The sequence below is a fragment of the Colius striatus genome, chromosome 3 (assembly GCF_028858725.1).
Source record: "Colius striatus isolate bColStr4 chromosome 3, bColStr4.1.hap1, whole genome shotgun sequence".
Lineage (NCBI taxonomy): Eukaryota > Metazoa > Chordata > Aves > Coliiformes > Coliidae > Colius > Colius striatus.
This window is the reverse complement of record NC_084761.1, coordinates 93,849,900-93,864,197: the sequence shown is the minus strand read 5'-3', so window position 1 is coordinate 93,864,197 and position 14,298 is coordinate 93,849,900. Positions and strand designations below refer to the sequence as shown.

The 14,298-nt window shown below is 43.0% G+C and overlaps 1 protein-coding gene across 2 annotated transcripts in view; it reads left to right on the top strand.

Moving 5' to 3' along the window:
• The first annotated feature begins 389 nt into the window (after positions 1–389).
• Positions 390–14,298, top strand: part of REEP1 (receptor accessory protein 1) — a 63,351-nt gene continuing 49,442 nt past the window's right edge. For both annotated transcript variants that reach the window (XM_061993465.1, XM_061993466.1), the window contains exon 1: positions 390–536. In XM_061993465.1, the coding sequence (XP_061849449.1) occupies positions 505–536 (32 nt within the window). In that variant the 5' untranslated portion in view covers positions 390–504. The remainder of the gene's footprint in view (positions 537–14,298) is intronic.

Genomic DNA, 14,298 nt, shown 5'->3' with positions numbered 1-14,298 from the left:
CTGGATCCTGCGGCTAACGCCCATCTCGGTTGTGCCTGCAGACTTTGGGGCGTGGAGGGGGATCCATTTCTTCCTATATCTCCGAGAAGCCCATCACCACCGTACCTTGGCTTTGCTCTTCTTGCTTCGTGTTCTGCTCAGCTGCGGCGCCCCAGCAGACACCCCTGCCTGGTCGGCGCACCCATCGCCCTCTCCCGCTCCTCCCTTCAACACCCAACACCTTCCCTTATCCCCGGGGGTCTCCCGCCGGGGTCTCCTCCTTCCCCCTGCCCCTCCCGCAGCGCCCGGCACGGCGGGGGGCGGCCGCGGGCCCTGCCCAATGTGGGCGGCCGGGCCCGGCTGCGCGTTGGCTGCCGGCGGCGCCGCCAGTGAGGCTGCGCTGAGGCTGCGGGGCCGGATGGCCGAGCCGCCCGCCCCGCTCACTCGGGCGGCGGCCGGCGGCGGGCGAGGAGCCGGGGCGAGCCCTCCCTTGCCGGGAGAGCCAGCCCTGCGGCACGCTGCGCCATGGTCTCATGGATCATCTCCAGGCTAGTGGTGTGAGTAGCTGCCGGGAGGCACCTGCACGCGTGTGGCCGGCGTGTGCACGCGTGTTTATGCATGTCCGTGCGTGGGTGCGGTGACCGTTCGGTGACCGTGCGGTGCCGGCTGCCCGCTCCCGTTCGCCGCCGCTATGAATAACGCGGTGGCGGTGACTAAATTGAGCAGGTTGTCGGTAGAGATGGGGTACTCGGCTGGTTGGTGGATGAAAGAGAAAATAGGTGGGTTACACCGTTATTTCCCAGCGTGGGAAAATGACCAAGGGGTGGAGGGCGAAATGCTGCCGCGCTGTACGGCGCAAGGTGACGGGGGAGAAGGAGGGCAGTTGGCATCGCCTGCTGCTCAGCCATCGAGGGACTCGGGGTCAGGAGAAGGGAACCGAGCATCAGCGGGTGGGAAAATGGACGTGGATTTGGGTAGCGGCGCTTTGTTAGCGGGGCTCGGCGCGGCGGGCCGGGACTCGCGAGGGGGCGTGGGAGAGGCGGCCGTGGGGTCTCCCAGCCACCGCTGCTGTCTGCTTCTCCTTTCAAATTTATGGATTTTTTTTTTAAGAAATCGCAGATATTTCTTTCCTTTTTGCGATTTGCCACCCACCTTCTCAAAAGACGTACTCGATTTCAGTTTAACCTGTCAGCCTAGAAGGAGAAGCATGTGGCTCTCTGCGCTTGTCTTACAGCTTTTTACATGGCTGGAAATGCCATGGGTGGGAATATATGTAGAAATTCTCTGGAAATTCTTCCCAGGCAACAGGGGAAAATGGACCAAGCTCGAGGTATATGTTCATCTGCTTCACCTGAAAAGAGATTCAGTGAGAAAAGGGTATTTTTGATGCCACTAGGAAAATTCTGGGAGCGGGTGTTGAGGCTTAAGGTGGGGCAGCAGGATGGCTGATCTGTCTCCCTTCTGGAAATGTGCCTAGTCAAGGTTAGTACACTGGATTGGATGAATCATTTCCAGTGTTCTCTGGTACATATAGCTGCAGACTCAGAAGAACATTTGTTGTGCTCTTAAGTTATTGTAGAGGGTCTGCAAGGGCCTGTCACTTTCTTTGTCTGAAAGAAACATGCCATGATGTTGCACCATCAGCATAGTTCCAGAGAGGCATTTTCAAGGTCTCATCTTTTGCCTTATCAGATGAAAAGGCAAAAGGAATACTCACTTTGATCTTAGCTATCTCTCTGTGTCACTAAGATATTGGGGGGCTGTGAGGTATGAAGATTTTGGGGTTCCAGAGTTGAATTGAGCTTCTGAAGGCATATGATCTGGACTCAGCTGCAGCTGTTGCTAGCCATTATTGAGTTTGCACTTCATTCTGGGAAAGTATGTTAAATATTTGAATTATTTAATTTGGACAATATAATTTTGCAGATATCTCTGACAGCAATGTGAGATATAACATATATTGTCCAAGACTGCTTTTCTTTCTTCTCTACTAATTTCCACTTTGAAAAAAAAACCTGTGTGAGCCTGCTAATCCTCAAGAACAAAGAGTCTCTGCAGAGATGATAGTTTAACTTACCTGCCTTGGCACGTGCACATATACATGGGTGATTTCATCTAAGATACATGGACTGGGTAAAAATCTGATAGGGACAGGACAGAGAGCAGATGACATCTGCAGTCAGGCAATTAGCTGAACATACAAGCCAAACCTTCCCCTTCTCTTCAGCTTAATGCATCAAAATAGCATATCACAGTATAAAATAATCTACGTAGAGGCTGATACCAATTATTTGTTATACTCAAATAGCAAATGTAAATTTGAATATACAGTGTAAATTTGAATCAATTAGTAATCATATTAATAATTAAAAATAATTCTGCAAAGAAACATGGGGCAAGCCATGCTTCATCACCACGTTTTTTGCAGTGGTGCTCAGTACACATCCATCCTTTGAGAATGTCCTGGTTTGTTATGATCCCAGCAAGAAACTCAGATTCTGCAGAGTATAATAATACCATTTACTAGAGCTAATATTACAAAGAAAAAAAGAATAATCTTCCATCATTTCAAATACTGGATATTCTGAGCTGCCTAACATGAAACAGCCTTCCAGTATGGGAGCAGCGCACCTTGCAGATTTGCCAGTGGAAATGTTACACTACAGTTTGGTCTTTTGAGCCCTTATGGTATTTTCTTATTTAAGAAAAGAAAAGACAATTCTATTCATCATTTCTGCTGTGAAGTGAAAAGGATTTTCACAGGAGATCTTGTTGCTGCACTTTTAGATGAAGACAAACAAGGACAAGCTAGTAGTTTAATTGCTGGTGACCACTGTGAGCTTCCTACAGGCTCCTTCCTTGCAATGAACTGGCTGAGTTGATCCTGCGTTCAAGGGGTGCACACAGCAGCACATGCAGCACAGCAGAGGCCCACATTCCAGGTTAGCTGAATTCTCCGTGTACAGTGGTATTCAGATTAGCATCATGACAAAGATTTAATCTATAATCTGGTTTCCACATCTCATTAGTTAATCCATCAGTACATATAGCTTTGCTCTAAGTAGAATCATCTGCTTGGGCTGGTTTTTTTTCCCCTGCTCCTGCCTATTTAGTTATTTTTTCATCAAATCTTAATACCTGATAAGGATTATGAGGAAAGAGGTGTGTTTTAGTCACACTGTGAACATTGCTTTAGGCTCTTACTACTTCTGCTGATTTCCATGGGGATTATGTCTGATATAACTGCTAACAGAAAGAGCATTTAAACAAAAAGAAAACCTTTCCTGTGGCTCTTGGAGGCTTTATTGCTTCCACTATATCTGCTTGGGTTGTTACCATCTCTGTTCTGGCAATTTCTATTTCCAAAATGTTGCTAAAGGAGAAGTCTTTTTCTTATGCACTTTAGTGGGAAGTCAGGCAGCTTACTGCACATCTTCTTACATCATTTCAACTTCAGTGCTTAGACTTTGTGTGAATGCTGGTCCAGAGTGCTGCCTTGTTCTCTTCTGTCTGCAGAGCTGTGTGCAGGTAACCCCCAGAAGAGAAACTTCAGAGCAGCATCTTCTACTGCCAAAGCTGTCTGTTAAAGTTGAAGACTTTATTATTGTCAGGATCTGCACTTGTACAGTACAAATGTGAAACAAAAAGATAAAGGAAAAAGATAGCCAAGTACAAGTTTAAGAGCTCGGTTCTCATCCCCTGTGGTTCAGGTAGTTTTTCACTCACCTCAACAAGAACAGAATCAAGATGTTCTTTTTCTCATAGTAGTAGATAACAGGGAACCTTTTCACCAAGGGATGTCTGCAGTCACTGTACTTGCAGTTGTTGTATCCTGGACTTTTGTGTTACTTTGTCTCTCAGAATATCCAGAACAGGATAGCAACATTATTCCTGGGTTAGTTACAACCTCTTTTGTATTCATCATACCTCAAAGGACATCCTGGAACACACCTGTATGTGTTTCTTCATCTGTGAAGTGTAATGAACTGTGCTGAATTTATCTTCCCTGAGACAGACCAGAAGGTATCGGGAGCATGTCCTTCCATCTACAGTTTATTGCTATTCATTTTGAAAGAGATTGTTTTTTGCTTCAAGTGGCAGAAGCCACTCTAGCAGAAGGATTTGGGATCTGTCTTCATTATTGCAATCCAGTTCAGCTACAATGCCATCCTAAGTGGTTACTGGTCTGCTGCTCCTTTAGGCTGTTGTCTAAAAGCATTTTGAAGTTAAAAGTGGTGGATATATAAATGCAACCCATTGTATTTTCATGGAAATCCTTTTTGTGTGCGTGCTTGGTATCATGTAGAACAGAAATCCAAATTTTGTCTCCAGTTCTGAAAGTCAGGCACATCACTCTGCCTGTTGACAGCTTTTCAGTCTGGCACAGGTGGCAGATGTCAGTAGAAATGCATCTGGATTAGACAGGTCATCAATAGTTGGTGATACTGTGTGACTCAGGTATTTCAATTCCTGCTATGAGGAGCTTGGAAGTGCATTACTTATATAATCATTATAAAATAGTTAACTACATTCTTAATGGTGAAAAACTACAGCCTTAATTATGCTTCTTTTCCCTGTATTTATTTTCTTTTAAATCAAAATGTTAGCAGTGGCCTGTCTGATCTCTTATGGTTTGATGTGAAATAGGGTGATGGCCTGGGATATGTTCACTGGGAATTCCCTGGGTATAAGTAACAAGGATTTAGGGATTTATCAGAGGAATTCTTTCTTCCAGCTGTCACTGCAAGTCTGTCCCTTCTCTTTCTTGGTTTCTGTGATGCCATTTTAGCAAGGGTGGGTGAGATTGGCCACTCCCTCCTCAGTTGGTAGGAATCCATAGCGTTACTGAGTCAGACATTGATTTAATGAAAAGACACTGCTTACATCAGTAATGAATTCCCAATTTAGAGAGACTGGGAATATCTTTCTTCCTTCTGTTTTTCATACATATGGGAAGCCTGAACAGATTTATGAATGGGAAAAAAAAATGGGAAAAAAAGAAAAGAATGAATGTAACAGAGACTGTATGATGGTAGAAGGATAACTTGTACCCTCTCTACCAGAGGCAGGGAGAGACAGAATCTGCTCAAGTGGGTGAGAGCTGTTCTCATGAAAGCTTAGCACAGCCTCCTGCTTTTGGTGACTGGTATGTCAGCCTTAGCCTGTCAGCTGGTATATACCACAAGTGTGAGGGTCCTTCTTCACAGCCTACATTGTTTACTTGGTGCTGGCAGATGATATGAAGCATTCTGGTATTTATTGCTCTGCATAGGCCTCAACACCAGCAAGCGGTGCAAAACTGTATCAGGATACATCAGTGCACCTAGTATGGCTTGAGCTCTCTGTTAAGGCTGTGGGATGAATTTGCAGTAGCTGCTTGTACATACTCTGAAGCTGGGAAATGGGAAGGGCAGACCACCCTCCATACATCCAGAACTTGCTAAGAAATATTTTCTACTCAGTAAGGCGGTGTAACCTCTCTGAAACAGATCTTACAGTTTTGCACTGCTGCTTTCACTTGTATGAAGAGCAAGAAGTCTCTGTGGCTCCCAGCTCAGCCTGGTGTCCACCTCATGCATCGCTGCTGAGAGAGCAAAACCTGTTGGTGACAGTAACTGGCAGAGGAGTATCCAGTGCAGGTGTGACATTTGCTTTGCCCTTCACGTGAAATGTGACCATGCTGATGGCACTGCAGAAGAAAATGCTGCTGCTTTGTCAACCGTGACCCAGATTTGCCTGCTCAAGCACAGATGTGCTGGGAATGCTCTGAGCCCCAGTGGGGAAGATTTTCTTGCATGCACATCGCAGATGTTTGCTAGTCCTGATTTGGTAAGGAAGGACACTTTGCCAAGCTAGAAATTACTGAATATAGCTAAGAGGCTTGGCCTTGACAACTGCCTGAATAGAGTATTATGCCTTTGCTGGGACCCTTTCCATTTCACTGTATTAAAGCACTTTGAGGCATTAATTTAGTAAGTATTGTGTCATCAGAATTATTTTTACTGCCATTGTGCTGTCAAGAGTGCTGAGGCACAGGATGATCAAGTGATGTGTCCAGTATTCCACAGAAAACCTGTAGTAACAGGTAATGTATTTCCTCCAGGCTCCTTCATCAATAAATGAATGAAAGAGGATCTGTTCAAGAGAATTGGGCGTTCTGTTTGTGGTTTGTTTTATGGATTTATGATGGGTATGAGTGGAGTAGAAAAAATAGATACTACCTGAAGCAGTTAAACAACCAAAGGCTTAAATATTATGAATAATGACCCGTTCACTTTCAGATGCTCAGTGCTGTCCCTTGTGTCACAGACAGCAGAATGCAACAGCCAGACTGCCAAATTTAGGCTACTGTGTCAGGCATTACACTGCCTAAAATTTGTTACTTAGTCCCAGCAGGAAGATTTAGATCCAAGGTACTCAACCTGTGGTCCACAGATGACTGTCAGGCCACAAAACGTAAGACAGTCCATGAAAACATTTCAGCTTCAAAACAGAAACCTTGCTACAGGCAGTTGTCAGTTATGTACAGATTTCATCAGGTGATACCATTTTTTTTCAACATTTTTCTTAGCTACAAGTTTTGTAATTATATCTGTGAATCATAGTTTTGTAAGATAGTATCATTTCAACATTTTACCAATTCTATGTGACTTATGATTTGCCATCTATCCTAACATAGCAATGGGATATAAAATGAGCTGTATGTTTCTTTCAAAGGGTCAGGTGTTCCAGTCCTTAGGAGAGGTTGAGACACACTCTTCCATGCACTTATTGCAGTTCACAGAGGGAGACAGCCATCTCTAAGGATCTGCTATTAAAGGGAATTTATTGCATAGAGAGCTGTTTGGTCAAGAAGAAATGCTCAGTAGAAAGAAGACATAGAGGGGTGTATAATCACACCTCCTACTTCTAGGAGCTTCCAAGTTCTAAGCACTGCATTTGCCTTTCTGCTTCCAGGCTTTCAGCAGACAGAGGTGGTACCTTGGGAACTTTCAGACTAATCACAAGAGTAGGTGAAGCCTTGAGTGCTGCAGAAGTGTGTGCTAGTTTGGATTGCCATAGACTCTTTGCATGTGTCAAAGTTTCTTCTATGTCCTTACTAGGTAGCTAGGATCTGAGTCTGGATTTCATTTTGTTGGCTTGTCCACTTGACTTGATCAGGGCCACTCAGCAGGTTTCAGGTAGGTCTTGTGAGATGAAATAGCTCACTGGAAGGATGCATCTATGTAATTGGGCTCTTTGCAAGAAAAACATTTGCATAGTATAATCCCACTTAAATCACCTGTGCTGTTGAACTTAATCACATGCTGCTTTTTGCAGAGGATCCTGCCATATTCTTATGCTATTTAGATTGTGAACTTTTTGGGCAGGATGTCTCATTTAGTATTTGTGATGTTACAGCACCCTAGACAGTGGGCTTTAGTCTCTAGTTGGTTCTCTAGTAATGTTCTGTAGTAATATAAAAGTAAATAATGGATGAATAAATGTAGCTCTCCCTTCTCAGTGAATCATTTATGATCCTGTGCTCCTCAGTAATTTCTTTGTGACACTATTACTGGTTCAGTGTTCATGTTCTGTTTTGGCATTTCACATACATGTAGTAAGAGAAGATTCCTGCTCTGAAGAGTTCCTAATTTAAACTGCTGAAATACAGGCAAAACAGATGGTGAGCAGAGTGGTGAAAATGAACTAGAAGATGTGACAAAATGAAAACTGTGTTTTATCTTTCTATGACTTGTGTGCTTCTGAAGAGAAGGGTTGAGACAAAAGGATACACTGTCATGTTCTGCAGACAGGACCCAGGAAGGCAGCTCCACACCTGGAACAACAATGCCAGAACTAGAAGTGTGAGTGGTACTTTCCCAGGCTTTGTATACAAAACCACTCCATCTTTTGATATGAACCTCAGAGCAGGCACATCTCAGTAGGGTACCCTGCTTTTTGTTTTCTGTAAATGTGTTTTGCAGGATGTAGAAGGAAGGACAAGGGATTTTAATTTGATGTGGGTGTTAAAGCAGTGACCTGCAGGCTGGTAAAAGCTGCTGTGTAGCCAGAAGAAGGTCAGGGATGGTACCGAAGATGGAGAGATGGTGGTTGTACAGTAAGTAAAAATGAAGAGCAAGGATTATGTTTCAAAAGGGAGACATATTTATATGGAAGCAAAGGATTAGGTGTCAAGTTTTAGGCTTGGGAGTGACAGGAGGACAGCTGGGAATGCTGGCCTGATGTGACACGTAGTGAAGATTTGTTTCTTCAGATGCTACCTACTTACTGTGCCGCTTCCTACTAATGCACTATTGCTAATAAATAGCCAACCAATGCCAAAGAAGGAATCAATCAACTGGTCAATAAAGTTGCAATCCATCTTTCCCTTCTTCTTTCTCATGGAGTAATCTTTTGTTTCCCAAAAAGGTAAATTTTACAGGGCAACAAAACCAGTATTGAAGAACCTATTTGTGAGGAGGTAGAAAGAATACCCCTCATGTCTGGAAATTTGTGCCTTTTTGGATGAGTCCCAGAGATGCCAGGGCAACTGGTGTAGCCTGCCTTTGAGTCTACTAAGCAATTCAGTGCTGGCAGCATCAACAAACAGTTGCAGCTTCTGCCCAAGAAGGATTTCTTTTCTGCTGAGTCCGTACTGTTGTTTCCTTTTATGCAGCTCATTTGAGCTCTTTTATTCTATTTCTTGTTTCCAGCCTCTAAATAAGTGTTTTTTAGAGGAAAGCCAAATCTGATAGACGTGTCTTGCCTCATGTTTTGGAGGAAAGCTTATGACTAATGATCACCAGCCTTGTATGAGGGAGGAGGGAAAGACTTGTGCTGTAGATTTTGTATGAGAATGTTACATCACTGAATCCAGGCTTTTGGTAAATTCCCTGTGGGAAGAGAGCAAGCTATTTAATCTTCTTTCTTCATGTGGTACCTGTAAAACAGGCTTCATTATGATTTCTGTCCATCAGTTCTGCTTTACTTATGATAGACCCTGATGTGGGTGTGAGGCTCTCTGTCTCTGGAGTAGAAACGGAGGGACAGTGTAACTATGAACTTTGAGCTCAGATTTACAAGCCAGTAGCCAAAGGTTCAGAGTGCTGTGGGATATTTTGCATAGACCCCCTTGTTTTGTGGCACTGCTCTTCTGACTGTCAGTCCCTGAGAAGCACCGATGGAGGAGTGAAACCAGGAACCATAGATGGCATTTCATGAGGAATACTCTTTTAGGGAAGCTAGATGGGAATCATCTAGTCAAGACTAGAGCAGAGCAATCACAGGAAGACAACCTTCTCCTGTCATCATGATGTTTCATGACTGCCTTTGTCTTGATGTCTTCAGTGCAATTGCTGTAAGGATGTGGGGAGAGCAGCTTACCCAGGCTGCAGGTCACATAAACAGCCATAGTGATCAGGTTGCTGTTCTGCCTTGAGCAGTTCCTGCAGGGCTGCTCTGGACTGTGCTCTGCCTTGAGACTTTTTATGGATGAGCAATTCAGGATTCTTTAGCCTCATCCTGCTCATGGAAGAGTTCTGCTTGTCCTGCTGGAAACTTGGGAAAACATGTGTCTGTGTATATCTAAACTGAGACCTATGAGCTTCCTGTATTATGTGACCTGTGAGAATCTATTCCCAGTGTTAGATCATCCTGCATAACACCATCTAGCTCCTAAAATCTACCTGCGGAATTCACGGTGACACTGTAAGGAGAAAGATAGATGCTGGAGCTGCCCTGAGGCTAAAAGGCTTTGGATTTAGTGATATCATAGAATCACAGAATGGTAGGGGTTGGAAGGAACCTTTAGAGATCATCTAGTCCAACCCCTCTGCTGAAGTAGGTCTACTTAGATCAGGTCACAGAGGAACTTGTCCAGGCGCGTCTTGAATACCTCCAGATATATTTAATGATAAAAGACTGAGTGGTTTCACCGGGCTTGCACGGATGGAGAACGAGCACAAGACTGGTCACTAACTACATGGAAATGAATTGATGATCAGTGTCTAGATTTAACTGAACATGTCCCTCTGCAAACAGCCCCTCTGTCCTCGCAGGTGTTTTCCCTGGAAATCACAGTAGAGAGGCCGAGGGCATAATGGACAAAGTCACTGGATGAGACTTTCTGCCTTCCAGATGATCCATCTAGTTCTGACTTGAAGCACACTGGCAGGGCAGTATGGAGGCTCTTTGGATCTTTCCTGCCTTAAGTGCACCTGTTTTGCAACTGAACAAAGGATTTAACTTTCCAGGTTTGTTTTTGCTCTGCTTGTAAGAATTTTGGTCAAAACAGAAAGATGTTGCTGTTCAGGAAGAACATTAATAATTGAATTGAGATACTCTGGGGAATATACCCCATAAAACGGGATTTGTTGAATGTGAGTAGATCATAATAATTTCCATGGCAACACACTGTGCTGTCCTATATACAGAAAGAATCTTTCTTGCAGGATTAAATGCAGAGAGGAAGCTGTTACTTAAAACAGATACCTTAAACATACAGACAGTAAAATAAGGGCAAATATTTTCCTGCATGAAGGTTGTAAGAATTTTCTCATGCGCTAACCTCTTTTCCTAGCTGTCAGAATGCAATCAGTCAAACCAATTCCCTGATGACCCTAATGATTTAGGGAGAAACTGTGATCTAATGATCCTTTCTCAGGGTATTATCTCTCTCTTATAGATAGATCCATATCCTTACATGTGTATAGCTATAACTGTCATGAACCTGTAACATAGACTATTGTGATAATTTGGAACAGGCTTACTAGCATGTCTGTGTTCTACTGCCTGTGTTAACAGTCCCCCATCTCAGAGCATTATTAGATAAAGCTTGTTTCATCAGTATTTGGACAGCATTTAGAAATCCTTGTATATGGCATGTTATGTTACAGCTGACTATTAGATGGGAATTTGTAATGATGGTCTCGCATCTGGAAAATTGAGATAATTGAGTAACCACACTTTCACTTAGATTTGGAGATTCTTAAGTCCAACAGGAATTGCATCAACTCTTCTCTTATCTAGCAGTCAAATAAGTGTGTCATTTTATGTGCTCAAAAAAGCCTTACAGGTACATCATCAGAGTTACAGAATTCTTGTGAAATGAAAAGTGATCATCCAAACACGAAACATGAAATTTAACAGAGTAACCCTCTAACAAACAAAACATTAGTATATGAGATAAAAACAGTCAGTCAATATCTGGAATAATTGCAGCTTCTCTGTTTTATCAATGGAAATAGACTAGGAGGTACATTGCCAGATTTTACCAAGAACTACCACAAAAATTCCCGGTCCTGGCTTGTGGTAAACCTTGAAGATTTGCTTATAGGTTTGATATTTTTCCTCTCTTTGCTATAGTGTGTCCTGAGGTTTTTGCACTCTGATGTGCTGTACAGCCACTGGAATAGCTCAGCATTCTTTTTCAATTTTTATTCTGCTGAGGTTTGCAGATACTTGGCTGTAACAAATCAGATGCCTGTTCAAACACTGTTGTGTTTCAGGTATATTTCTGAAACCAAGAAACCTCCCTCTGCGCAGTCAGTCCATAAACAACTTAAGTCCATGAAGATCCAGTTCTCAAGGCACATTTTATACAGCTACATGTTGTGTTTGAAACAATTAACCATTTAATTTCAAAACAGAAATGCTTTGTTTCTGGAGAGTGGCACTTGCAATGCTGTCATCCTTCTTTGTGAATCTTCTTGCCTGGGAAGGAGAACAAATACTGGACTGTGGCATTTAAACCAGCAGTATTATAATGAATAAGAAGTGATAGAAGAGCATACATAAGATAGCAGGCAGTGTGGGCGTTCCCACAAAAAGTACAGCCTGCCTCCTCCAGCAGCTGTTTGCTTACAAATCTCTGTAACGGGCTTGGAAGCATTGACTATCTTTCCCTTTGCTGTCCTCTAAAGTTATTTCTGTGAAGTCTCCATCTGGCTCCTAAACCTCAGTTTATATTTTGAATGGCTGCCACCTGTGAGGTATATGAGTGTAAGAGAAGGTGAGAAGGGAAAAGAGGTAAAGTCACTAAGCTGAAAGAGATAAAAGAGGCAAAGCCTTTACCATTCCCAGTTGTACAATGCCTTGGCTTTTCATCTAAGCCTGAAACAAAGAGATATTCCTCATGGTGTATGAATGGAGCTATGCCTGTGTCATGGGCCCTGATCTGAATGCATTTGTGCTTGGGGAAATACAGAGTAGAAGAGACAGGCATGGCTTATCTCTTTTAGTCTCTAACGCTCTCAGGCAAAGCCTGAAATTCAGAAAGATATGAGCAGTCTGAGAGAGATCAAAATGAATGCAAATGGGAGCGTGTCATCTTCTGTCAGAATGAAGATTGAGTATCTGGATACCAGTACTGTTGTCTGGAGGCATTAAAAAATCCTGAATCAAGCCCCTTCACCTCTTCACCAAATTGTGACACTGCATTTAAAATCCCGACTTTTACAGTATGTCCATATATATATCTGTTCATCAGGTCCTTTGATTTGTACTCTGAACCTGCAAGATTGTTTGCATGTGCTTTTCTGAGAAACCATTAAGTCTGAGAATTTCTTTCAGAGATGTTCCTATAATCACCTCCAAGAAATCACCTGATGAGATTAAATGAACAAATGTGAAAGTTGGCAGTACTGCAATACTAAGCTGTGCTCAGAGTGAGATCATCTAAGTGTAATGACAAAGGTAATAAGGCTCTCACAGAAGTGTAGCCTGGAAATTGCAACTCCTGTTTCCAGATCTCACATTGGCTCTATCTGGGCAGTGACCAAGCTGCTGATTTCCAGCAGTGAAAACCATTTATTTTCCGTCATGGTCAATGGAACCTGCAGATGTTCATTGTGTTAGGCTTCTCAAAAGGTTTTTACCCAAGCAATCTCTCTATCCAAAATCAGTATGAAATGCTGTGCCATGGGATGCTTCAATAGATTCCTGTCCTTGTTATTAAGTCTCTCCTGCACTTTAGGTAATAGCTGGTTGTTAAAAACTATAATGCAGGTGAATGTCTAGAGTACAAGTCCAATAAGGAGTGGCTGAGGGTGTTTAGTCTGAAGAAGAGCAGGCTGAGGGGAGACCTGCTCACTCTCCACGACTTCCTGAAAAGAGGTTGTGGTGAGGTGGAGGACGGTCTGTTCTCCCAAACTTCAAGCAACAGGACAAGAGAAAATGGCCTTAAGTTGCACCAGAGGAGTTTAGGTTGGATATTGGGAAAAATTCTTCCCTGAAAGGGTTGTCAAGCCCTGGCACAGGCTGCAGGGGAAAGTGGCAGTCACCATCCGTGGAGGAATTTAAAAGCTCTATAGCTATGGGGCTGTGGGCAGTGCTGGGGGAACAGCTGGACTTGATGGCCTTAAAGGTCTTTTCCAACCTAAACAATCTTCTGATTCTGTGGATAGCAGTAGTGCTATGAAAATTGGTGGAAGCTAAAAGAAACGCCTTCCTCTGTCTTATTTTTAGTTCAAGACCCAAAATTTACTTACTGAAGTACTACAGGGACTGAAATCTAGAGACCTAGGTGCAAAAGGAAAGTGTTTAGCCTATTAAGCTTCAGCAAGAAGCTATGGTAAGATAGAGAAACAGCAGAAATTACATGAAGAAATTGGATGTTGGTCAAGAAATACAAAACCTGGATATACTTAATGAGATAAAACTATTTGGGAGGAGCAGGGAAATAATTGTCTTTTTGTAGCAGAAGAATATTCACTGTGGGATTAATCATGATGTAAGGGAAGTTACATAGATGTAAAGAGATTCTAAAGTTTTGGCATTGTAAAAAGCATCCCTGAGTGATGAGAAAATGTGTCTCAATTCCAGTATTTCTGTCTTGATGTGTTCATTTGTACATAGATACTCTTTGTTGAGCAAAACCAAAGATACTTTAGAATCCTGTGCAAACTGCATGAGTTATATCTGTCACATGCACCTGCAAAGAGTATTCAAGCCAGACATTTTTAACTTGGGCTGTGGTTCTGGGCAACATGCAAGTGTTACTTAGGGAATGGCAGGAATTTTAGAGGCTATGCAACTGCATCTCGTCCTGAGAGTATGTTAGTACACCCACACTGTGTGCTCCAAGCCAGAAACAGTGACAACATCACGACCAACCCCAGCAAGATAAAAGGCACAACAGATGCAGCTTTTGCATGTCAGTACTGCATGAGGAATGTCTAACAGCAGAATACTCATCTAGGCCTGTGAGAAACTTATGTGAAATGGGGATATGAGAACTTAACTATTTCCCAAAGATTCAGGGAGAACTAATTGAAGATGGTAGGAGAGGTGCTGATGTTTCTCTGCCTAGGGTCCCAGTGTGTACAAAGTTATAGTCTT